At 51.2% G+C, this 24,277-nt stretch overlaps 1 protein-coding gene across 3 annotated transcripts in view; it reads left to right on the forward strand.

The window, feature by feature from the left end:
- Nucleotides 1-24,277, forward strand: part of LOC146394462 (shroom family member 2) — a 153,817-nt gene that overhangs the window by 110,375 nt on the left and 19,165 nt on the right. For all 3 annotated transcript variants that reach the window (XM_085007093.1, XM_085007094.1, XM_085007095.1), the window contains one exon: nt 23,436-24,053. In XM_085007093.1, the coding sequence (XP_084863219.1) occupies nt 23,436-24,053 (618 nt within the window). The remainder of the gene's footprint in view (nt 1-23,435; nt 24,054-24,277) is intronic.

Below are 24,277 nucleotides of genomic sequence, written 5' to 3' on the forward strand. Positions count from 1 at the left end.
GAACGTCTGCGTGCAAAAAAAAAAAGCATGGGGGGCAGTCCTAGAGCAAAAGCAGCACACATCCTGGTTTCTTTTCTCCTTTTTTTTCCTCTCTTTTTAGGGCTTCACCCATGGTATATGGAGGTTCCCAAGCTAGGGGTCAGATCGGAGCTACAGCTGCCAGCCTAGGCCACAGCCACAGCAATGTGGGATCCAAGCCACATCTGCGACTTACACCACAGCTGACGGCAGTGCGGGATCCTTAACCCACTGAGTCAGGGATCGAACCTGCGTCCTCACGGATACTAGTCAGATTCGTTGCCGCTGCGCCACGATGGGAACTCCCATGTCCTGGTGTCTTATACGCTTCTGCATTACAAGGAATTGGGCTCCCTGGAGGAACAGATGAGGCCTGAGGCAGGGAATAGGCAGTGTCTTGTGCCCAGAACAGTAAGGAAGTATCAAAACAACCACAACAAATGTATAACGATGAGGATAAGCCACAAGGACACTGGAGCTCCCTTAGAGTTTCCTGTGACCAAAGCTGTAAGGACGTAAGGTCGTGTAGGCTTATAACGCGGTGAATAAAATAATTAGCCCTGAGTCCATATTGATACACATACATGACCGGATCAATTAATAACTGGGGAGGAGACAGATGAATGCAGAAGAATTCCGAATCTGTGTGTCGATCCTCCGCCCTGGAGGGGGTGAAGCAGAGCCCCTCGTTCCTTTAACTTGGGCTTCATGCGGTCCCCCCTTCCACGGAGGGCGGGCTGCAGAGCGGGGCAGCGCGTCCTGGGACCGCAGAGAAGCTGCTGCGCGCGGTCCCTAAGCCTCCCGGCGGATGGATACAGGGCGGAGGGTGGCTAGCACGCCGTGGACTGTCTTATGCTGAGAAGGCCCTTTCCCCTCTGTGGGCTCCCCTCCACATCCTGAACTCCTCCAGGGAAGTCGCGCAAAAACATCAGACACATCCCAGCTGAGAGATGTTCTGCAGAATGCCCGCACGGTGCCCCTCTGAACCATCCAGGGCATCAAAAACAAGGCGAGTCGAGAAGCTGTCGCTCAGGCAGGAGGAGCCTAAGGAGGTATGATGATTCAATACAAGGTGGGATCCTGGGCCAAAAAAAAAAAAAAAAAAAAAGAGTATAGGGGGAGGATGAAGAAAATCAGAAAGAAGTGCACACTTGAGTTACTAGGAAGATAGCAGGATGGGGTCACTCATGAGGACAAATACACTCTACCACTGTGTCGACTGTGGAGGAAACTGGGGTGTCAGGTACAAGGGGGTGCTCTCCTTTTGTCATTTTCCTGTCACTCTCAAACCATTCTAAACGAAGGGTGGAAGCTGCATTCCTAGAAGGTGTTTTGAGGTGCTCCGTTTGTAAATACCAGGAACACACCTTTCGAGGAGGAAGTGTGATGACATCCCCTGAAGAGCCACCAGGCTCGTCCTGGATGCCAGGCACGTGGCCAGAGTTGCACTACACTGTGTCTTAGTGAAGGGACCCTGTGCTTGGTAAGGTAAGACATGGACGGACGTGAAAACTAGCACGGAGAGTGTAGGCGTCCAGTGGAAAAACGCAGGTTGGGGACCTCCTGTCGTGGCTCAGTGGAAACGCATCTGACGAGCATCCTTGAGGATGCATGTTGGATCCCTGTGTCAATGGGTTAAGGAGGCCGGCATTGCTGTGAGCAGTGGTGTAGGTTGCAGATGTGGCTTGGATTTGGCATTGCTGTGGCTGTGGTGTAGGCCGGCAGCTGCTGCTCAGATTCCACCCCTGGCCTGGGAACCTCCGTATGTCACAGGTGTGGCCCTAAAAAGACAAAAAAAGAAAAAAGAAAACACAGGTTAAGCTTTCGCTCCACTTCTCTGTGTGGTTGTCTCAAGCTACCCACTTGCTCACTACTCCCTGTCCTTGGGTGATGGGAGAACCATGGCAGCCTTTCTTGAAGACTTGTTTAAATGCTTAATTAATGCATGGGACGTTAGTGCAGCAGCACAGGGTGTAAGGTCATGCTGGTGTGAAAAAAATGAAGAAGTCACTCTTAGTGACATAGGAGTCGTATAGGAGGTGGTGCAGAGTAGCTTGTGTTAACTTGATTAAATGAGCCAGTGTCGGAAAGAATTGCTCTAAATTTAGAAGAGGTTGATAGAAGCAGGCAGAAAAGAGAAAACCCATCCTGAAGGCTAAGAGTGGAATCTGGGGCAGGCGTGTGTGCGTGTGTATGTGTGTGTGTGTTTTGGGGGCCTCTGTGAGGGAAAGCTGTTAGGGACCCCGGTTGAGGGGGCACTTCCTGTATTGGGGAGGGGTCTCGGGCAGCCTTAGGGGGGAGGTGGGGCGCAGGGACTTTAAATGCAGGGCATTGTGAAGGGACAGACGGATTGGCTACGTCAGGGTCAGCCCGTGACCCCTCTGTGGTCTGCCCTGAATGCCTCGGGCACAGTAAGACTTCCGGAAATACTTTGTTACTTGTTTGGATTACATTCCTCCTGGGTGTGTAATAAACCCGAGACCACAGATAGGCGTCAAATAAGCCATTGAATGTGTTTTTTTGTTAGGCTTCATGGTTCCGTCTGACCCTACGGCTGTTAGGTTGAACTTGGGGTGGCACACCTTGTGTGATTGTCTAGCTCTGTGAAATGGTTGCAGCTGTGTGACAGTGGTCTTTTTGGTATTTCCTTCTTTTCCGTTATGGAGAGGAAGACCCCGGAGCCTTTAGGGGTTTCGAGGGCAAGCCTCGGGGGGTTTAAGCCGAGAAGCCTTGGGAAGGTTGCCCCTGAGGTCAGGAGTTGGCAGCTAAGTAACAAGGAAGCCCTGAGTCTGGCCAGGGTTAGCGTTGCCGGAGCCTGCGTGAACTTGGCCATCACAGGCAGCAGGCACAGACAGGCAGGCTTGAGCTCCCCCTTGTGCGGGCACCCCCAGCCACAGGGGCTGCGGTGGAGTGGAGCTGCCGGTCCCTGACAGGACACATGCTGTGTTCACGCAGCCAGGGAGCCGGTAAGAGATCCCGTGTCCCCTCTTAGGGCAACCCCTGCAGGACGGGGCGCTTCCCTAACTGCCTGGGCTGGTGGCTGGGGGGTGTAGCTCCGAGCGCCTCTTTTGTTCTCCTGCCGGTTGTCAGCTCCCAGCGCAGCGGGGGGAGATCTGGGGAGATGTGCAGACATCCTCTGTGTGGATTGTTCTGCCTGCAGATGAATAACGATGCAGGGTCTGGCTCAAGCCCTGCACGCGTGCACGTGTGTGTGCGGGCATGCGTGCCGGTGCTGTGTGTGTGCTTGTAGACACGTGCCGGTTTTGTCACTGGGGTTTCTGCAGTTGGTGGAAAGCACATTGGAACTGGAAGGCAGGTCCTCTTGGTGCTTCGGCTGCGAGCCAGGGTGAGTGGTAGCCCCTGGCGTGGGGGACGCTGCTCCCTGTCAGATCGGCAGACAGACCTGCCTTCCCTGCCCGAGGGTCCCTCAGGAGGCTGGCGGGAGGACGCCAGCATTGTGTGAAGACCCTTCCCTGGCTCTGCCTTTTCTTTCTCCGTCGCCGTAACGAACAAGCATTTTCACGATGAAGGTGTTGGATGTGGATATAGGAAGGAAATGGTGAGTCAGCCACATCGAAATGAAAAAAGCGGCGAAATCAGGTGTGCGTGTTGAGTCCTGAAAAAAATGCCTGGGGGGGGTCAAATCACACGTTGCCTGCTGATTGCAATGCAAATATGTAAATGGGGAAAATGCAATCAGGGTGGCTCTGAGCAGCTTGCACTTCTCGGATTTTGTTCTCTTTGGTGTGATTGTGACTGTGTAGAGGCATGCGGTTCCTGTGGTTTCACTGTACATGTGCTGGGGGAGTCGTTTGGCCTTTTCTATTGTGATAAATGAAACAAATGGTACTTTGGACCACATGTCTAAGTGAGTGCAATGCATTTGCTTTACGAAAGCACCGTTTCGCGTGTGCAGAGGAAGGATGCCGTTTTCCCAGGGAAATTGCTGCATGTATGTGCTGCACAGACGCACACACGCAGTCTGGGTCTGCATTGCCCGCCTCACGTGGGTAGGAGTCATTTTGAAATGGATGTGTAGTCTTCATGCTTAGCTGAAAGGTAAAAAGGAAAAGGAATTGGGAGAAACATTTTTAGAAATCCACTCGGCGGCATTCATAGCGAAACAACCTGCTGCCGAATGTGTTGTGCGAAGACCTAGAGAATGAACAACGGGAAACTCTCTTAACGTGTTGGGAAATAATGGAAGATTTGGTACAGATTTGATGAGCGGCTCGCATCTTTCTTTGCCTTACAGAGCAGAATCTTTGTGGGCGGCTATTGCAAATATTTTTATGATCATGTTGCAGAAGAGTATTTCCTGGATGGTGGGACATTGAACATCTCTGTGCTTGTGTTTGTCGTGCAGGGTGGAAAAAACCATTTCACACCTTTCCTCTCTCACATACCCACCAACCTACGCTCCTTAAGGAAACATATTTACAGGGGTATTTTCATGGATGAATACATGAATAAAACACACTGAAGACTTTTTTTTTTAAAGGGGTAGTAGAAATAACCATCCCTATTGGTGTTGACCAGACATGTGGCATAAGGGTCTCCTGCCCCAGCTGGGTGACAGACGAGCCTGTAAATGAAGGCTGACGGCTGCTTGTTTCGCATTAATTGGCTGCTCCCCAACTGCCTCTTGGATTTTGGAGGTTGGGGGAGCTAACGTTGCCTGTGGCCTTCAGAATGCACCTGCTTTACTCTCGCTGCCTTTAATTTTCTGCCTCTTCTATGCAGTAAAATTTAAGAAGCTCTAGGTGGGGAAAGCAGTAGAAACGAGCTGGCATTTTGTGTCCACCAGATCAGCCCGTTTCACCCCGGACACTGGTGTTTTCTAGCTGCCTTTTCCTCCCGCAGGTTTGGCAGACAAGTCGTTTCCGGGAGGCTTGTACACACCCCTGGATGTCTCACGAGATCCTCAGTTACTTTGTTTTTCACTTTTACAAAAATGCTTGCAAAATCCTTTGTGTTCATTCCTTAAAGTTCTCAGAGCCCTGTCGGGTATACCACCTGGACCTCCCAGCGTGGGTACGGTAGGCATGTTACAGAGCAGCCCGGGGCTTCAGTGATTCCCACGGCTACTGAATGGGGAGCCCTTGCCTGCACTGTGGCTGGTTTTTCATCTGTGAGTTTCTGCTAAGTCCAACCACCTCGGGTGTTGACAGTCCTACCGATAAGCACAGCCTGGCATGTAGACCCGTGGAAGATCCTAAACCTGCTCTTTTGTGGATGGTCCCGTCGCCAGGCCAGTGAGCCAGCAATGCAGTGAGAAGGCAGAGAAGGCATTGGGGGGGGGGGGGCGGCTTCCAGGGGGGTGGGGTGATGTACTGCAGAGACCTCTTAACCAGCCTGAGAAACTGCGGACACAGGTCCCAGGCATGCGTGGATGCGACCTTCTGTTTCTTCGTCCATGAAATAGGGAGCTTGGATTAAATGGTTCTAGGGACCCTTGGAGCCACAATCATTTTTGATTCTCAGAGAATCCAGGGACTTGAATTCCCCTTCAAGGGCACATCCAGGCCTGTAGGTTGTATTGTTTTACTCATTTGCTGTCAGCATTAATGTGAAAGATGACCTGTCTCTGTCTCTTTGTCTCTGTCTGTCTCTCTCTCTGACTGACACCCACCCACCCACCCACACAGCCCTTTGAGAGTTTCCTGCCTGCAGGGGTGTCTTGATGCAGTGGGGACGTCCTTGACAGTTAGGTCTGCTTAGGTGCTCTGTGATAAAGAAAGGCAGTTCTCTTCGGTGTAACTTACATGACATTTCTTGTTGAAGGAGTCTTGCCAGGGGGCCCTTAAACATTATTCGAAGGCCCTCAAAGGTAGAGTAACTAGAAATTGTAGGACTGTGCTTCATGTTTCAACACACGCATGCGAATGTATGTAGACATACATAGGTAGGTATGTAGGTACAATTTATCTGCATAGATATGTATGTATGATAGACATCTTCCATAGGACTAAAGTAAACGTTCCTGTGTAACACACATCTGAAGCCTATTAAGTAAATAATGCATTTCTAAATATGGTTCAGCTGAGTAACAGATCATATTCTGAGATGTGGGATTTTCAGAATTTTCGGTCATGTGCGGTTGTGCTGAAAGGGAGACGCTTAATGCAGATGGCTTTATCCTAATTTACAGAGGTGGTGATATTTTCTAGCTATGTTTTAATCTCTGGTACCACAGACTTGCCCAATATTTTAAAAATGGCTCCTTAAGCTTGAGGCATGTCTTTTGAGAGCCTGGACTTATGCTTGGCTGGGGTTTCTGCTTCCTAGATGGTGGTATACAGTCTTTAATATCATCCCCTCCCCCCTTTTAAAAAAAAAAAAAACCTCCCTTGTTTTATTAATTAAAATTTAATTGTATAGGAGTATAGTTGACTCACAGCATTGTATTCGTTTCAGGTGTACAGCAAAGTACGTCTGTCCTATCTATCTATATGAATTTATCACCTCTTTCTTTTTTTCTCATAGGTTATTACAAACTATTGCATAGATTTCCCTGTGCTACACAGTAGATTCTTGTTGATTAGGTGTTTTATACAGTCGTGTATGTGTGTTATGCTCATCCACCGAATTACTCCTCCTCCCCGCTGCCGGGGTCTGACTCCCCCATCATAACCCTAAGACTGGCTTTGAAATCTGCGAGTCTGTTTCTGTTTTATAAATATGTTCTTTTGCATCCCGTTAAATTAAATTCCACACGTAAGTGATATCCTAGGATACCTGTCTTTCTCTGTCCAGTGAAAACAGTTTTTAATTACAAATAGCAAGCTTCTGCAAAGAGGAATGGAGACAGTAAAAGATGCGCCCTCACCCTCAGCATCCAGAGAGGCCACTGTAGAAAGGAGAACGGTATCCACGGCCAAGTCCTTTTTTCACCGCGAAGGTTGGCTGTTGCACATGTGGTACCCCTGTACGTATTGTGCGCATGCGGTGCTTGCACGTGCAGGTACGCTGCTCCATGGAAACGTTGCAGATCTGATGGGACCTGTCATTCACGGTGATGTGTGCCACCACAGAGGGTATCTTACGGTGAAATAGGTGGGCTCTTAGCTGCCAGTTTCCTTAGGCTCACATTCTAGAAATGGAACTGCCAGGCGGTCGTTTGGAACATACCCTCAAGTTGCCTCTGTAAGGTGTGCATCCGTGTTTACCCCATCACCACAGCCTTGGCCAGGCTTGCGTCTCCCCAAACCCTGTCCGTGCTAGACCTTTTCAAAATCCTGGGCGTTGATAGGCAAAGCCGTTGTGTTTTTAACCTGCATTTCCTTGGGGGCTAGCACAGTGCAGCTTCTTTGCGTGTTATCGCATAGCTGTTGGTATTTTTTCTTGCCTGCATTACTGTTGGCATCTTGTGTGGGTCCTGCTGCAAAAGGCAGGGACGTCCTTGATCATCGTTCTTGAGGTTGCAAGTATCTCCAAGGTGTGTTGTGTGCTTTCCTAACTTTGATGGTGGGTTAAGTTTAGATTTTTTGGGTTTTTTTTTTTTTTTTTTTTGAGGTATAGTTGAATTACAGTGTTTCAGTGGTACAGCACAATGATTGTTATGTGTGTTTATGCGTATGTGTGTGTATATATATATCTGTATACTTTTTCAGATTCTTTTCGATTATAGGTTATTGCAAGATATTAATATAGTTCCCTGTACTATACAGTAGGTCCTTATTATCTATTTTATATTTAGTGGTGTGTATCTGTTCATCTCAAATTTCTAATTGATCCTTCCCGCTTTCCCCTTTGGCAACCGTGTTGGTTTTCTATGTCTGTGAGTCTGTTTCTGCTTTGTAAATAATTTCATTTGTATCATTTTTCAGATTGCACATATAAGTGATATTTGTCTTTATCTGACTTCACTTGGTATGATTAATCTACAAGTCCATCCATGTTGCTGCAAATGGCATTGTTTTGTTCTTTTTTATGGCTGAGTAATATTCCAGTGTGTTTATGTACCACATCTTCTTTATTTCTTCAGCTGTCAGTGGACCTTTAGGTTGCTTCCATGTCTTGGCTATTGTAAATAGTCTTGCTATGAACATTGGGGTGTGTGCATCTTTTCAACTTAGAGTTCTCATCTTTTCTGGATAAGTGTACCCAGAAGTGGGATTGCCGGATCATATAGTACTTCTATTTTTTTACTTTTTTAAAGAACCTCCATACGGTTTTCCATAGTGGCTGCAGCAACTTACATTCCCACCCAACAGTGTAGGAGACTTCCCTTTTTCTCACACCCTCTCCAGCATTTATTGTTTGTAGACTTTTTGTTGATGGCCATTCTGACTGGTGTGGTTAGATGCTTTTCACAGATAGGTGTTTTTTGTTTGTTTGTTTGTTTGTTTTAGTTAAAGCAATCATTTTATTGAGGTGGATAATAGGCAGGTTTTATTTTTATTTTATTTTTTTGTCTTTTTTTTGACTCTTCTAGTGCTATTCGCGCAGCATATGGAGGTTCCCAGGCTAGGGGTCCAATTGGAGCTGTAGCCACCGGCCTACGCCAGAGCCACAGCAACACGGGATCCGAGCTGCATCTGTGACCTACACCACAGCTCACGGCAACCCCGGATCCTTAACCCACTGAGCAAGGCCAGGGATCGAACCCACAGTCTCAATTCCTAGTCGGTTTCGTTAACCACTGAGCCACAATGGGAACTCCTATTTTTATTTTTTTTAAATGAGTTTTTTTATATTATTCAATGAATTTATTACATTTACAGTTGTACAGTGATCCTCACAACCCAATTACATAACATTTCCATCCCAAACCCGCAGCATTGCCCCACCCCCAACCTCTCTCCTTCGGAAACCGTAAGTTTTTCAAAGTCTGTGAGTCAGTATCTGTTGTGCAAAGAAGTCTATTGTGTCCTTTTTTCAGATTCCACATGTCAGTGGAAGCATTTGGTGTTGGTGTCTCATTGTCTGACTGACTTCATTTAGCATGATAATATCTAGGTCCGTCCAGGTTGCTAAAAATGCTGGTATTTCGTTCCTTTTAATGGCTGAGTAATATTCCATTGTGCATATGTATCACAGCTTCTTCATCCACTCCTCTGTCAGTGGACATTTAGGTTATTTCCATGTCTTGACTCTTGCAAATAGTGCTGCAATGAACATTGGAGTACACGTGTCTTTTCGAGTCATGGTTTTGTCTGGATAGATGGCCAGGAGTGGGATTGCTGGATCAAATGGTAGTTCTCTTTTTAGTTTTCTGAGGCATCTCCATACTGTTTTCCACAGTGGTTGCACCAATTTGCAATCCCACCAACAGTGTATGGGTTCCTTTTTCTCCATACCCTCTCCAGCACTTATTGTTTGTAGACTTTTTGATAATGGCCATTCTGGCTGGTGTAAGGTGGTACCTCAGAGTGGCTTTGATTTGCATTTCTCTAATACTGAGTGATGTTGAACATCTTTGCATGTGTTTTTTGGCCATCCATATGACAGACAGGTGTTTTTAACTGTTGTATCATCACCATTGCCTGGTGCCTTTGTGCAGTCTGTGTTCAGGTGACCATTGGTGCCTGTGGCTGTGCACTCTGCTTAGCGTTTGCAGAAAGGGTGACCTCCCAGGACTGTGTGGGTATGAGTTCCCTGTGAGGTGTAGACCAGCATCTGAAATACCCTCCAGCTTTGCAATGAAGATAAAGCTGCTAGGAAGGGAGGAAGCCAGGGCTTTCAGATGCACGTCTGATGTGATGGTGCGGAGAGAAAGCAGGAGTCGGAATTTGAGTGTTGAAATCCTAGTTAGGAGATCAGATGGGTCACTTAGGCTCCTGGCTTTGTGTCCCCATGGGGAAGATGGGTGTGCTCTGCTTTCTCAGGAGTGCTTTAGTTCTCCAGATGGAGGTTGGTACTCAATTTGTCTCCTCCAGAGAATCAAGAAATGCTCAGTTTCCCCATAACCACCATCACCCTCCCTCCACCCACCCCTTTGTTTTTAGGGCCACACCGGGGCAAATGGAAGTTCCCAAGGGGCTAGAGGTCAAATCTGAGCTGCAGCTGTGGGTCTATGCTACAGCCACAGTGACTCTGGATCCAAGCTGCCTCTCTGACCTATGCCATAGTATCCTTAACCATGTAGTGAGGCCAGGGATCAAACCCACATCCTTATAGACACTAGTCAGGTTCTTAACCTGCTGAGCCACAAGGGGAGCTCCACCTTCCCTCTGCTTTTGGACGGGAATCTCAGGGTCATGTTTGAGGCACATCTACCCTAACCACAGGCATGTTTGTGGTGCTTTTCCACTCTTGTGCCTACTTTTTTTTTTTTTTTTTTTTTAAGAAAAAAATTATCTCCTGTTGGGCTATTTTTATGTTCATTTTAATGCTCATGCTGTGTTTTTCTCTGCTAAGCCACCTCAAGACATTTATACTCATGGAGCGTATAAACTTGTCAAAATAAAATAAATAGAGGCTATATAACAAGAATTAAATAGATTCAAAACAGCAAGTGCTTCTCCAATACTCAGTTAATATTTTTATTCCGGTCCTTGTTTCGTGGAAAATTAAGTTGGTTCCCATTGTCCTTAATGGGCAGGTCAGTCTAATTGGATCTGCTGCTCGGACCCGTTCCTGTGGCGGTCACGGTGGTGTTGGTGGCAGCGTTGCAGGAAGGCAGGTGGGAGTCGAGCTGGGACCATCCGTCCACCTGTCACGGACGAGAGGAGGGAGCCCCAGTCCGCTCCCAGGCCTTCCGCCCAGGCACGCTGGCCTCCAGCCGCTCTGAAGAGCTGCCTTCTCAGGGGAGGGGTCTCGAGGCCGTCGTACATCATCGGCCTGGTCACTGGCATGCGGCCAGGAGCCTGCCAAGCCACGTCAGGCACAGAGAACCTCCCTTGAAGGGGCTTCCCCGCTCCTGGTACGACAGGTGACACGTGACCGCACGCCTGGGGGGTCTGACACCGGTCCTCAATTTCTCACGGGCCGGGATCAAGCTGCTGGCCGATTCAGGGCCACGTGGGACTGTTCCCTGGTTTGCAGCTGGCTGTGGTCCTGCTGTGTGCTCACGTGGTGCAGAGCAGGGATCGGGGAGCAGGCCGTCTTGTGTCTCCTAAGGGCACGCCTGCCGCTCGTGAGGGCTGCACCCTCACAACCTGATCACCTCCCGGAGGTCCTGCCGCCTGGTACCATCATGTTGGGAGTTAGAATTCCACATAAGAATTTGGGGAGGGGGGGTAGTTCCCGTCGTGGCACAGCGGAAACGAATCTGACTAGGAACCGTGAGGTTGCACGTTCGATCCCTGGCCTCGCTCAGTGGGTTAAGGATCCACATTGCTGTGAGCTGTGGTGTAGGTCGCAGACGTGGCTTAGATCTCATGTTGCTGTGGCTGTGGTGTAGGCCGGCAGCTGCAGCTCCAGTTGGACCCCTAGCCTGGGAACCTCCATATGCTGTAGGTGCAGCCCTAAAAAGCAAAAAAAGAAAAAAAAAAGGAATTTGGGGGAACACAGACATTCGGTCCAGAGCCTAAGTGTAAATGGCTGTGTTGTAGGCCAGCCAGAAGGTCGGAGAGAACCAGCCTGCCAGCCTTGCCTTCTGCCCTCTCCTCTCCCTTTCCCTCCCTCCTGCGACCTCACTGGGCCTTCGCTGAACCCAGCTTTGTGCCGGGCACTGGTAGGTCCTGGACCACGGGTGTAGACAAGGCAGAAGTGGGTGCTGTTGGTCTAATGATGCTGAATGAAAATGTCAGGTGAATTAAGTACAATTTGGGGACACACACGAAGGGATAAAATCCTTATCGGGGTTCAGAGGAAGAGAGGCTTCTTTGTTAACAAGCTGGGGAAGTGCTTGATGGAGGGGCCTCTGAAGATCTCGAATCAGAGCAGGGATAAGGGAACCCCTGGTGCGGGGTCAGGGCAGGGTCTTCAGCCAGAGTGTGTGTGCAGGGCTGGGATCACTGCGGATTGGCAGGGGGCTTGGGGAGGACGAGAGGGGGGTTGGGAGGTGAAGGTGTGCAGAGTGGCCTTGAGTTGAGGGGTGAGGAGATGGGAAGTTGGGAGGGAGAGAGGGAAACACCCCCAGCTTCCATGCGGACTCTAACCACAGCATGCACGTCTGCAGAATTGGGTACGCAGACGCAGGGGAGGTTTGAAATGACCCTCACGAGGCATCTAGCACCCAGGACATTTGAACGCTCTGGACGAGTTACTGTGAGATGGTGTTGCTATCAAAATTAAATGTCATAAATAGGAGTTCCCGTCGTGGCGCAGTGGTTATCGAATCCGACTAGGAACCATGAGGTTGCAGGTTTGGGTACAAGTCGGGTTTGTTACTGCTGAGCCACGACGGGAGCTCCACAGCTCTCTACATTTACCCAAACTTCAAACAGGACACTTCGAATTGTCAGTGAATTTTATGGTTTGAAAGTGATACCTTGGGAGTTCCTGTTGTGACACAGCGGAAATGACTCCGACTAGGAACCATGAGGTTTCGGGTTCCATCCCTGGTCATGCTCAGTGGGTTAAGGATCCAGCATTGCCGTGAGCTGTGGTGTAGGTCTCAGACGAGGCTCGGATCTGGCGTTGCTGTGTCTGTGGTGTAGGCCGGCAGCTGTAGCTCCGATTGGACCCTTAGCCTGGGAACCGACATATGCTACAGATGCGGTCCTGGATCTGGTGTTGCCATGAGTTGTGGTGTGGGTCGCAGACCCGGCTTGGACCTGGTGTGGCTGCGGCTGTAGCATAGGCTGGCTCCTGCAGCTCCAATTAGTCTCCTAGCCTGGGAACCTCCATATGCCAGGGGTGCGGTCCTAAAGAGACAAAAGACAAAAATAAATACATAAATAGAAAAAAGCAAAAACCTGAAGTGGTTCAGGACCACATGTACACGTAAAGTACAAGGACTCAGTGACCCCCAATTCCTGTATTGCTTGTCACCTGTGCCGTCATGTTTGTGGCTTTTACATTTTTTTTTTTTTCTTTTGTCTTTTTAGGGCTGCACCTGTGGCATATGGAGGTTCCCAGGCCAGGGGTTGAATCAGAGCTGTAGCCGCCGGCCTACGCCACAGTCACAGCAACACGGGATCTGAGCCGTGTCTGCAACCTCCACCACAGCTCATGGCAACTCCGGATCCTTAACCCACTGAGCAAGGCCAGGGATTGAACCTCCGTCCTTACGGATGCTAGTCGGATTCATTTCCACTGTGCCAACACGGGAACTCCATACATTTTTATAGCTGTAGGGCACACCTAATGAACATGATACAACCTTGGCAGGTCCCTGCTAGTGGTTAGGACTCACCACTGCGGCCAGGTTCAATCCCCAGACGGGGAACCAAGACCCCACCTCAAGTCGCTCACTACAGGCTGTGGCCAAAAGGAAAAAAATATTTTTAATGACACAATCTAAACCTCCAAAAATTCTGACTGTCTGTCTGTCATAATAATGTGATCTTGATCATGGCGGCTCAGACGTGATTTTTTCCTTCTGTCCCAACTTTGAATGACAGTTTGTGAAGCTCCACTTGGGTTTACAGGTGGACAGATGGTCACGAGAGACCTTCCTGCTAGCAGCTAAAAATAGGCAGCCAGAAAAGTAATGAAATCATTGCTTTAAAAAAAGAACTCACCAGGGAGTTCCCTGGTGGCCCTCGTGGTTAAGGACCCGGTGTTGTCACTGCTGTGGTGCGGGTTTGGTCCCTGGCCCAGGAACTTCCACGGGCTGCAGGCATGGCCCAAAAGGTCAGTACTCACCAGACCCTCTCCCAAATAGGTCAGGTCTCCCTCTTCCTGGCGCTGTCCCCCCACTCCCTGGGAGGCGAGGCCCCGCCAAGCCGAGCTTGCTGACCTGGGCAGGACAGCCAGGCTGCCTGGGAGGCTTTCTCAGACACAGGTTTGCGGGGAGCACTGGCTCACCACCCCCCACCTCTGGCCAGGCCTGGCTCCCTGACAGAGGACATGTCAGGAGAGCTTCGATCCGTGGGTCTGCAGTCATCGCCAGTCATGGGAGTCCTCCAGAGGAGACTTGGAGGGTGGGGTGCAGAGACAGAATTGGCTGCGAACCGAAAAGGATGCTCACATACTGCAGGACTGGCTGTATCTGCTCTCTCCCACATTCAGTGGAAACGTTCTCACTTAAAAAGCTTTAAAATCGGGACTTCCTGTCATGGCTCAGTGGTTAACAGATCTGACTAGGAACCATGAGGTTGCAGGTTCGATCCCGAGGTTAGGGATCAGGCATTGCCATGAGCTGTGGTGTAGGTCGCAGATGCGGCTTGGATCCCACATTGCTATGGCTGTGGTGTAGGCCGGGAGCTGTAGCTCCAATTGGACCCCTAGCCTGAGAACCTCCATATGCCGTGGGTGTGGCCCTAAAAAGAAAAAAGAAAAAAAAAAAAAAAAAGCTTTAAAATCAGGAGTTCCCCTCATGGGTCAGCGGAAATGAGTCTGACTGGGATCCCTGAGGCTGAGGGTTTGATCCCTGGCCTTGCTCAGTGGGTTGAGGATCTGGAATTGCCGTGATCTGTGGTATAGGTCGAAGATGCTGCTTGGATCCTGTGTTGCTAGCTTGGGAACCTCTGTATGCCGTGGGTACGGCCCTAAAAAGACAAAAACAAACAAAAAAACAAAAACAAAAAAAGCTTTAAAACCAAAAATGAAGAATAATACCATTACCTGGCTCTCCCCCCCATCAGAACAGGTGTTGTTCTGGGTGGGAGGGAAGGCAGGGGGTTGTGTGTTTGCAGCATTCTGTTTTGTTTTGTTTTGCAAGGAAGCAAATATGGGAAAGGAGACTTGATGCTTGGGAAGGTAGGAAAGCCTCTGCTACTTGTTACAGTTTCCTCTGTTCTTTTCTGCGGGTTAGGGGTCCTTTTTAATGTATCCGTTTGGTCCTCTAGACAGCCTGGTATATTGATGTGAAGCAGGCCGCGGTAGTTTCCCACGGATGCAGCAGGAACCAGGGGTCCACGCAGAGGGAGCTGGCTCTCTTGGCTCTCCTGTCGATGCTTTGCATTTTTTTTTCCACCTTGGGTGTTGGTTGTGGGCCTGGCTGACCTTGTGTGCAGCGGAGCTGAGGGCTCTGAACGCCCGCTGGAAGAGCTGGCAGGTCTCTTCTGGGACTCTGGGGTCCCTGAGGACTCTCTTCTGTCCCCCAGCTTCTCCGGACAGATCCTGTCCTGCCAGGTCACATGGTCAGACTGGCAGGGTGTGCTCAGACGGGGCACACTCGGACCGCCCTCTACGGCTGGTGGCCAAGCATCATCTGTAGCCAGCCCCGCTTCCCCAGAAATCCTGATCACATCAGCTCAGCCAGGTCTGAGAACATTCCAGATCGGCCGCCGGTGTGCAGAAAGCCTGTGTCTGCTGAGTGTTTTTTGGACAGAAAGTAAAATAATGCCAGGAGAAAACTTCGCTCACATGAAAACCTCTTTTCCAGTCCATTTGTCTGTGCCTCTGCGATTCCACTCTTCTGAAAAGTAATTTCACACCAGAAACTGTCCTGAACTTTGATTGGCAGAGAGGAGCTGCCTGATTTTCTCCAAAAAAAAAGGCTCCCAACTGTCACATCTTGGGACCGAGAAGGAAGGTCTCCAAGCTTCGGAAATGAGAGAGGCCTGGAATCGATTCTGGAAACGTGTTCTGAACACAGAGCTGGGCATTTGAGGGGCTGTCCCGGATTAGAATCTCCACATCCAGGTCGCCTCTGTTCTTGGGCGCCAGCGCCTCCGCACATCCGCGCCTTTCCTCACTGGGTTTGGGACCCTCTGGGAGTGGACTCTTTGAATCCGTCCTTCCCCACAGAACCGCAAATGACACCCGGCGCATTGGACTTCATTCACTTCACCCTCCGCCTGCCTGCAAAGCAGAAATAAACCCAGAGGAAGCAGCAGACCTTTTTCTCCATCTGCTAAGACACTGGCGAAATAACACTTCATCCAGATTTCTAAAAGAAGTGCTTTCCCACACGGCACAGGCTTCGTGGGGAGGGGAGCCTCTCGGGGGGCGGGCGCCGAGGAAATCTTCCGTGGAGAGGCTGCAGTAAAGAAACGAGCGGGCGAAGGGTGACTCGGGCTCCCGTCCTCCTGCAAGGTGCATCTGCTGAACCCACAGTTGGAGCCCAGCTTGGAGGCACGGCTCTGTCCTTCAGCCTCGCGAGTATCTGTGCATCCGTTTGCTGAGTGTTGCTTGCCTGCCTGGAAGCTGGGAGAGAAGGATAGTCGGACTGCCGGTGCCTGCTCCCACCCGGGCAGGAGAGCGTGGTGATGTCCTCAGTCCTAGGCATCTGTGAGTCAGACCTGCTGCTTCTTGTTGGTTGGTTGTTTACTTTTTAGGGCCACACCTGTGGCAAATGGAGGTTCCCAGGCTAGGGGCGGAATCAGAGCTGCGGCTGCTGGCCTATACCACAGCCACAGCAACGTGGGATCCAAGCCACATCTGCGACCCACACCACAGCTCACAGCAACATGGGGTCCCTAACCCACTGAGTGGGGCCAGGGATCGAACCTGCATCCTCATGGATCCCAGTCGGGAACGCCACTGTTTCTAACGTCCTTCTCTATGTTGACAAGTGGATGGTTGGTTGATGGCCGCTCTTGGGCTCCCATGCCTGGCCCCCATCTCCTTTTCCTGCCTCATCTGGCTTATATGGGGTGCTGTGTAGACAGAGAGCCTGCACGTTCCCAAGGTGATAGGTCTCTGCTGGAATTCCTGGCGGACAGGAAGATGCGTGGAGACACCAGCAGCCCACACAGGAGACATGCACGTGGAGCAGCATGGTGTCCCATGTTCGCCCAGCCGCCCGGCTCTTTGCTCAGCCCCAGGCGCATCACTGTCTGGTTTTAGACATCTGACTGCCAACGTCCGAGACATCCCGACATGCCGATGCCTGTGATTTCTGGTAAACAGTTCAACGCCTCACAGCGCCCCTGAGATTCACACCTGCCACAACTGGATGGGCGCCTGCTTTCTCAAAGCCTCCAGCTGCATGGTGAACCCGAGGCACGCATGAAAGCGTGCCCGTGTTGGAAGGCAGCCCTCAGGCCCCACCCTGGTTGCCCTGAGGTTATTCCGCTCTGTGTGCGCAGGGCGGGGCCCTGGTTCTGCAGCACACACCCGAGTCCTGCCTTGGACCACCTCAGACCCGGCAGCCCCCTTGTCCGTTGCTAGTCTGGACGGGGTGCTGGTTCCGTGTCAGGGTTGTTATTGCCAGGAACCCGCTCTGTCTTCCCTCTCCTTCCGTCGTGGAAATGAGGCAGTTGCATCGTGCAGAGGGTGCCATTGGTACCCGCGAGCGCCCTGGGGTGGGGGCTGCTGGCTGGGATGCTTGGTGGCTTATGTTGTGGGGAGTTGCTGGCACGGGATGTACTTTCAGATCAGCTCCTCCACTGGGGCGGCCCTTTCCTGGGAGGTGCTGAACGCGGTAGGAGCCCCCATGCAGACCCTTCCACACCAAGGGTGCTGTCCGCCGCTGCCTCCCACCACAAGCCTGCAGGGCCTGCGATTCACTCGCCAGTGGCCTCGGACCCCAGAACAGCAGCCTCGTGCCACAGGCGAGGGCGCAGGTCACCTTGGCCGAGCATGCCTTTCCAGTCATTGATTCCAGAAGTACCTGGGAAGGTAGGAGGCTGCAGGGTGTGTTACCTAGGTTGGCCAGAAGCGTCCAGAAATGGTCCTCTTTCGGGGTGAAGATCATGGTTCACCCTGTTTCCAGAACAGCAGTGAGTTAGTGATTGCAGGATGGACCAAAAACGTTTCATTTTGTCGGAAAGGTCCCACTGCTAAGAACCTGACTGCCTGCATCTCTGGAAAATGTGGCTTCCCCGCTCCCTGTTCTGCGTGGCGACGGAAAGCCACACCTGCGTTTTGTGTGTAACGGCCCCCCAGGCTGTGGCACAACCTAGTGCGTGCGACTAGCTTTGGCCTTCGAGGCCCTGGAGAAGGACACCGGCTCCCTGCCCGCCACAGAGGCACGCAGCCCTGGGATGACAGTGGACGTGGCAAATGATACAGTAATTGGACAGCAGGGCTGGTGGAGCTGCAGGTTGTGGGATGAGCGGCCAGCTGTGAAAAAGATGGGGAGGCAGGGAGCAGAACACGGGGACCCGAGAAAGGAGCCCAGTGACGTCACAGGCTGGCATCTGGAACAGATGGCATCTGGAAATAAAGCTTTGTGTTCAGAGCTGCAGATTGCACTTAGACACCGAGCTGGCTCTCTGCACAGTAGGAGTGAAATCAGGCAGTGTTGATGGAAATTTAAGAGCCTTTGATATATAGCTTTTAACATCTTTTTAAGGTAAAATTTAGGGGGTTCTTAACAGGCCAGTGTCCTCTCAAAGGGTGTGTACGTTGCTGGGCAGCCGTGCATGTTAATGTGGCCTTTGTTCCGCTTTCTCCCCTTGAGACTATTTTGTTTTGCTCTGCAGCCCTGGCTCAGATCTTTCTCTGTTCCAGTTGCAGTGGGGAGCAGCTGGACTCCAACCTTGGGGGGGCTGTGGGTTTCCAGGAGCCTCAACCGGTTAGAGCCAGCTCCTCTCTGCTCCAGGAGCTGAGTCCTCCCTGCTCCTTGGAGCTCAGTCCTCCCTGTTCCTTAGAGCTCTTCCCTACCTGCTCCTTAGAGGTTGGTCCTCCCTGCTCCTTAGGGCTTAGTCCTCCCTGCTCCTTAGAGCTTAGTCCTCCCTGCTCCTTAGAGGTTGGTCCTCCCTGCTCCTTAGAGCTCATCCCTACCTGCTCCTTAGAGCTCAGTCCTCCCTGCTCCTTAGAGCCCCGTGCTCCCTGCTCCAGGAGCTGCTCTCCCCTTGGTAACGTGTCCCAAGCATGTTCGGCATGAGCGTGAACAACCTAAGCTGCACATCACTTGCTGGGACTCTGGCTGCGGCTTCCTTTTCAGTTGTCTTTTGTGCAGCTGTCTGCCTGCTCCTATGTTTGCCTGTAATGTGTGTGTGGGGAGGCGTGTACTTGCTTATTTGCTGGCAAAGTCCTTAAGTCATCATGGGTTTTTTTGCTTTGTATCTCTGGATCTGACTCTCACCGTTGACTTTATCCTTGAAAATACAAAAAAGGGGATATTTATACATATACACAGAGATGCAGGTACGTGTGTACCGTGCAGACACAAGTACAACATACATGATACAGATACACACGTGGACACACACAAATTATTCACATTATCTAACAAGCAGTCACTTGGAATCTGTGGGAAACAGATTGGATTATGATCCCCAGCAGAACCCTAATTCCCATCTTTGGTCCTTTTGCTTGGGGACCTTGCTTTCCTGATTTCTTTCTTTTTTTTTTTTTTTAAGGTTGTGATTTTATTTTATTTTATTTTTTTTTAATTTTCCCACTGTACAGCAAGGGGGTCAGGGGTATCCTTACATGTATACATTACATTTTCCCCCCAGCCTTTCTTCTGTTGCAACATGAGTATCTAGACTTATTTTTTTTTTTTAATTTTCCCTGATTTCTTAACAGTTGGAACAGTAAGGAGCAGTTAGGGGTTTTATGGCTTTCACTGTGCAAGTTTGGGAGGAAGTCCAAGAAAAAATAAGGGGACAGACTTGGTCTAGAAATTGCTCTGCTCATGTAATTCTAAAGTTAAGCGTGGGATGGACGGCAGGGAGCTTTGCTTGTGGAATGAGATGCGACCAGGCCGCCCCACGCGTGCTACCTGGAGAGGAGAGTGGCCTCCGGTCCCGCAGAGCTTTTGGCCCGTGTGCATGTCCTTTGCTCTCAGTCCTTGTCTGCCTGTCAGTGGGGCTTTGCTCCCACAGGTGAGTTCTGTCCCTTCTCTGGGTAGATCTCAGTACATCCTGCCTGACGCACTTGGCAAGGAGAACTCCCCCCCCGCAACTTTTGGCCGCTCTATGGCATGTGGAGTTCCCTGGGGCCAAGGATGAGATCCATACTGCCGTTGCACCCTAAGCTGCAGGTACAGCAACACCAGATCCTTAACCCACTGTGCCGGGCTGGGGATTGAACCTGCGTCCCAGGGCTCCCAAGACACTGCAGCTCAGCTCTGCAGCAGGAACTCCTAGAGATCCTTTTTAATCGACGTATTAAATGTGAATCCAGGTGGCCAAAGGCAAAGGTGGCAAAGGTTTTAAAGTAAATTATAGCTAATTTGATTCTCTGTTTCAGTGAGGTGGTGGATCTGTATTAAATACTAAGCACCAGGTCTGTAGATGCTAGATTTTAAGAGATTTAGTAGGAGGGAAAAAAGTGTTCATGTGTCCCGCAGCTCTTTGAAGTGAAATATGGGGAAGGCATTGGTAAATCGTCCTGAATTAGGGTCCTTCCTCCGCGGCAGGCCCGATGCCGTAGTGCATGACAGGACATCTGAGCTGTGAGTCACCTTTGCCGACTGGTGTCCATTTGACCACGTCTAAATGCCATTCTGTGTTTGGTAAGCAGACAGTTGTTTTTGTATTCTTGCCACCATCTCCTGCATTGTGGAGGTGATTTTGATAATATCCCGTCTTCATGCTGTTGATGAAAATAATTGATGAACAATCTATAATAGGATAGAAGAGAGTTTTATTTCAGCCACACCGAGAGCTGTATCCCGCAAGATGCCTCTCAGATGGATCTGAGGACCTGCGCTGGAGAAGCCTCGTGTTCAGCACAGTTTTATATCCCGTCAAAACGAAGAACAGCTAACGAGTCAGGGATATGTTCCTTCAGGGTTTCACAGAAACACTTCTGCACGTCCACAGCGAGTCGGGATGGACTTGGCCCCTGACAAGGGCGTCTTATCATCAGAAAGGGAGGCATTCATTGCATCTTTGTTTATTTATTTATTTATTTATCTATCTTTTTAGGGCCGCACCCATGGCATATGGAGGTTCCCAGGCTAGGGATCCAGTCAGAGCTGTTGCTGCCGGCCTATGCCAGAGCCACGCCAGATCCGAGCCACATCTGCGGCCCACAGCACAGCTCACGGCAACACCGGATCCTTAACCCACTGAGCAAGGCCAGGGATTGAACCCGCAGCCTCATGGTTCCTAGTCGGATTGCTAACCACTGAGCCACGACGGGAACTCCTGCATCTTTATTTTTAACGTGGCCGTTCTTCACTTCTGGTCAATACATCCTTTCTTTAGTAATTAAAGCAGATGAACAGCATATGTTGGATAGGCCACAAAAAGGCCATTTTAGTTAGTGTAAAATCCAGGTTAATTCATGTAAACCCAGAGGGACTCCCCCAGACCTCAATGTGAAACATTTCTTTTTATCAGTGTATGCACAATACATATTTTAAAAACAACCGCAACACCTAGGAGTTCCCATTGTGGCTCGGTGGGTTAAGAACCCATTGTTGATCTGTGAGGATGAGGGTCTGATCCCTAGCCTTGCTCAGTGGCTTAAGGACCTGGCGTTGCAGCTGCAGCGTAGGTTGCAAATGTGTCTCAGATCTGGTGTCGCCGTGGCTGTGATGTTGTGTGACAGCTGTGACTCCACTTGGACCCCTAGCCCAGGAGCTTCCTTACGTGCAGGTGCATCTGTAAAAAGAAAGAAAGAAACAAACCAATAATAAAAAACAGCTGACTTCGTCCAGCTGGGTTAATATTTTCTCAGCCGGGAAGCAGAGGACAAACCTGCCCCCTTTCAGGGTGCCAGCGGGCCTGCCGCTCCCTCCTGTCCTCCTGCAGATGCCGAGCCCTTCCAGCTGCTGGCCTTGGGGCAGGGGCTGCTGTGTGCGCTGGAGGTCGTGCCCAGGGAGGGTGCAGCCCCAGCTGCCTGACGGGGAAGTCAGGGAGTCAGGCATGGTCTGGGTTTTACTCTAGAGCAGCCCTTGAACCTAGAAGGGCCCTTTCTCCTGAGGACATAGCAAGAGAGCCATGCATGATGCGCTTGACCGAGTGTAGCTGCCTGGATGGGTTGGGCAGCTGGAAGGCCCAGGTCTGGTCTTGTGGCCCAGGAGGCAGGCACACCTCCTGGCCCCCAAGGGAGTGCTGAGTGTGCTGGGTATGCAAGGTGTGCAGGGGGAGGTCTTCTCTCCAGCTCGTTAGGGAATCGGTTCCATCTCTTAGGGCGCCTGTGCTCTCCCTACTGGTTCTCCAGTTGCTGCCTTTGTTAGTCGCCTTCAGCAACTCGGAGGTGGTCTTCTCGATGGAAAACAGCCCTTCCCTTGAACGGAAGGATCTACAAGAGGCTCGTTTTATTTGACAGGTCAGAAGAGAGTGTGTCGGCTGCCAGAGCAAAGGCATGGCTGGCTGCTTTGTTCCAAGTGTGATAGTTGTTATAATGCCCACAAGCTTTACAGTGTAGACGTATGTGCATGTGAAGCATGACTGCATGGTGTTTTGTAGGTGTGTGTGTGGGGGGGGGCGCACACGCATACATGTAAGTACATGCATATACGTGCATATCATATAAAGATAGATACAGATGTGGAAATGTATGAATATGGAAAGATTGCACGGCTCCAGCTTCCAAAAGAAAGCCTTTGCTTTTCTCTCTTTTCTCTCTTTTTTTAAAAAATTTTTTAATTATTTTTATTTTTAGGGCCATACTCACGGTATATGGAGGTTTCCAGGCTAGGGGTTGAATTAGAGCTGCAGCCGCCGGCCTATACCACAGCCGCAGCAATGCAGGATCCAAGGTGCATCTGCGACCTACACCACAGCACATGGCAACACCAGATCCTTAACCGACTCAGTGAGGCCAGGGATCAACCCTGTGTCCTCATGGATGCTAGTCAGATTTGTTTCTGCTGAGCCACGATGGGAACTCCACTTTACTCATTTTTAATAGTACGCTACTGGGAGTTCCCATTATGGCACAGTGGGGGTGAATGGGAACCATGAGGTTACACGTTTGATCCCTGGCCTTGCTTGGTGGGTTGAGGATCCGTGTTGCCGTGAGCTGTGGTGTAGGTCTCAGACGAGGCTTGGATCTGGTGTCGCTGTGGCTGTGGCGTCAGCCGGCAGCAACAGCTCCGGTTGGAACCTCCATGTGCCACGGGTGTGTCCCCAAAAAGACAAAAGGCAAAAAAAATACACTACTGTTTTTAAAGGTTTTATTAATTTATTTGCTGCCCGTCTTAGGAAGTTCAATCTCTGTATATGGCAGTTTCCTAAAATAAGCCGCATAATAATATTGTTGCCATGTCAAGTACCTATTTTTGCATTTTGCAGCATGAGGATTTTCACAGGTTTTGAAAATGGTTGTGCATATTCTCTTGGCCCTCACATAGCAGCTTGTGCAAACATGAGTGTGTGTCCGTAACATGGGTGTGTATTTAATACATGGCCGGTGGTATGACATGCCAGCGCACCGCCTGGTCGTCACGCTGTGTTTGGCTTTGGTGCCCTGCGCTAGGAGTTGCTGTCGGGGGCAGAGGGCGAGACATCAGTGTCTTCACTTCCTTAGGGTGATTGAGGGAGGGTGGCTAGGTCAGGGTCTCGTCCTGTTTGGGGAGAGCGCATTCATTGGAATCGTTGACTCATTTTTATTCCTTCTTCTCCTAGACAAGCCGATGCCCGGTGTGTGGAAGACGCGCCAGGGGCACAGAAGCCGTCCCCGGTGTCTGAGGTGCCTGAGGGGCCCCGGGAGGGCCGCAGCCGAGCCGGGACCCTCCCGCGTGATTACACGTTCTCCGAGGACCCTGCACCCTCCGCCCCGCACGCCCGGGGGCAGGACCCTCCACCCGTGAGCGCCGCCCCACTTGCCAAGAAGCCGGCCCCGCAGAGGCCGCCGCCGCCCAAGCGCGAGCCCAGGCCTTTCCGGGGCCCGGCGGGCGCACCTGCTGCGGGCGCACCTGCGGCCCCTCCCCTGGGCGGCAGGCCCTGCCCCCCGGCCTCCCCCGCGGCCCCGGACGTGTGCTTGGAGCACCCCCGCAGCGCCGGCGCCTCGGTGGCAAAGCCGAGCGCCGCCCAGCCCGCGCCCGCTCGCCCCTCCGGGGAGCCTGGCGGGGCGCATGTAGAGGAGCGCACAGCCGGTGCCCAGCGGGAAGCGCTGCTCCCGGCCCGGTTCCGGCCCCTGCCGACAGCCGCCATGGAGACGTCGCGCTCCCCGTCACCGCAGTTCGCGCCCCAGAAGCTAACAGACAAACCCCCGCTGCTGGTCCAGGACGAGAATAACACCAGGTGCCGTCTGGGGCCGCTGGCCTGATGCTTTCTTGGCTTTCAGGCCTCCCTACCACCTGCCGGCCGGCCTCCCAGCCTCAGCCCTGGGTGGGGGACCACGGCCGCCTTGCTTCTCATCCCCTCCTCGGCTTTAAAGTTGGCCCCGGGACTTCCCTGGGGGAGAACCCCCAGCTCCAGCTCAGTTGCATTTCTAACTTGCCGGGGGCTTTCCTGTCCCGTGTGGG

The sequence above is a fragment of the Sus scrofa genome, chromosome X (assembly GCF_054392235.1).
Source record: "Sus scrofa isolate SSC_HxYL_T2T_F1_AM1 chromosome X, Sscrofa_HxYL_maternal_Yorkshire_Landrace_v2.0, whole genome shotgun sequence".
NCBI lineage: Eukaryota > Metazoa > Chordata > Mammalia > Artiodactyla > Suidae > Sus > Sus scrofa.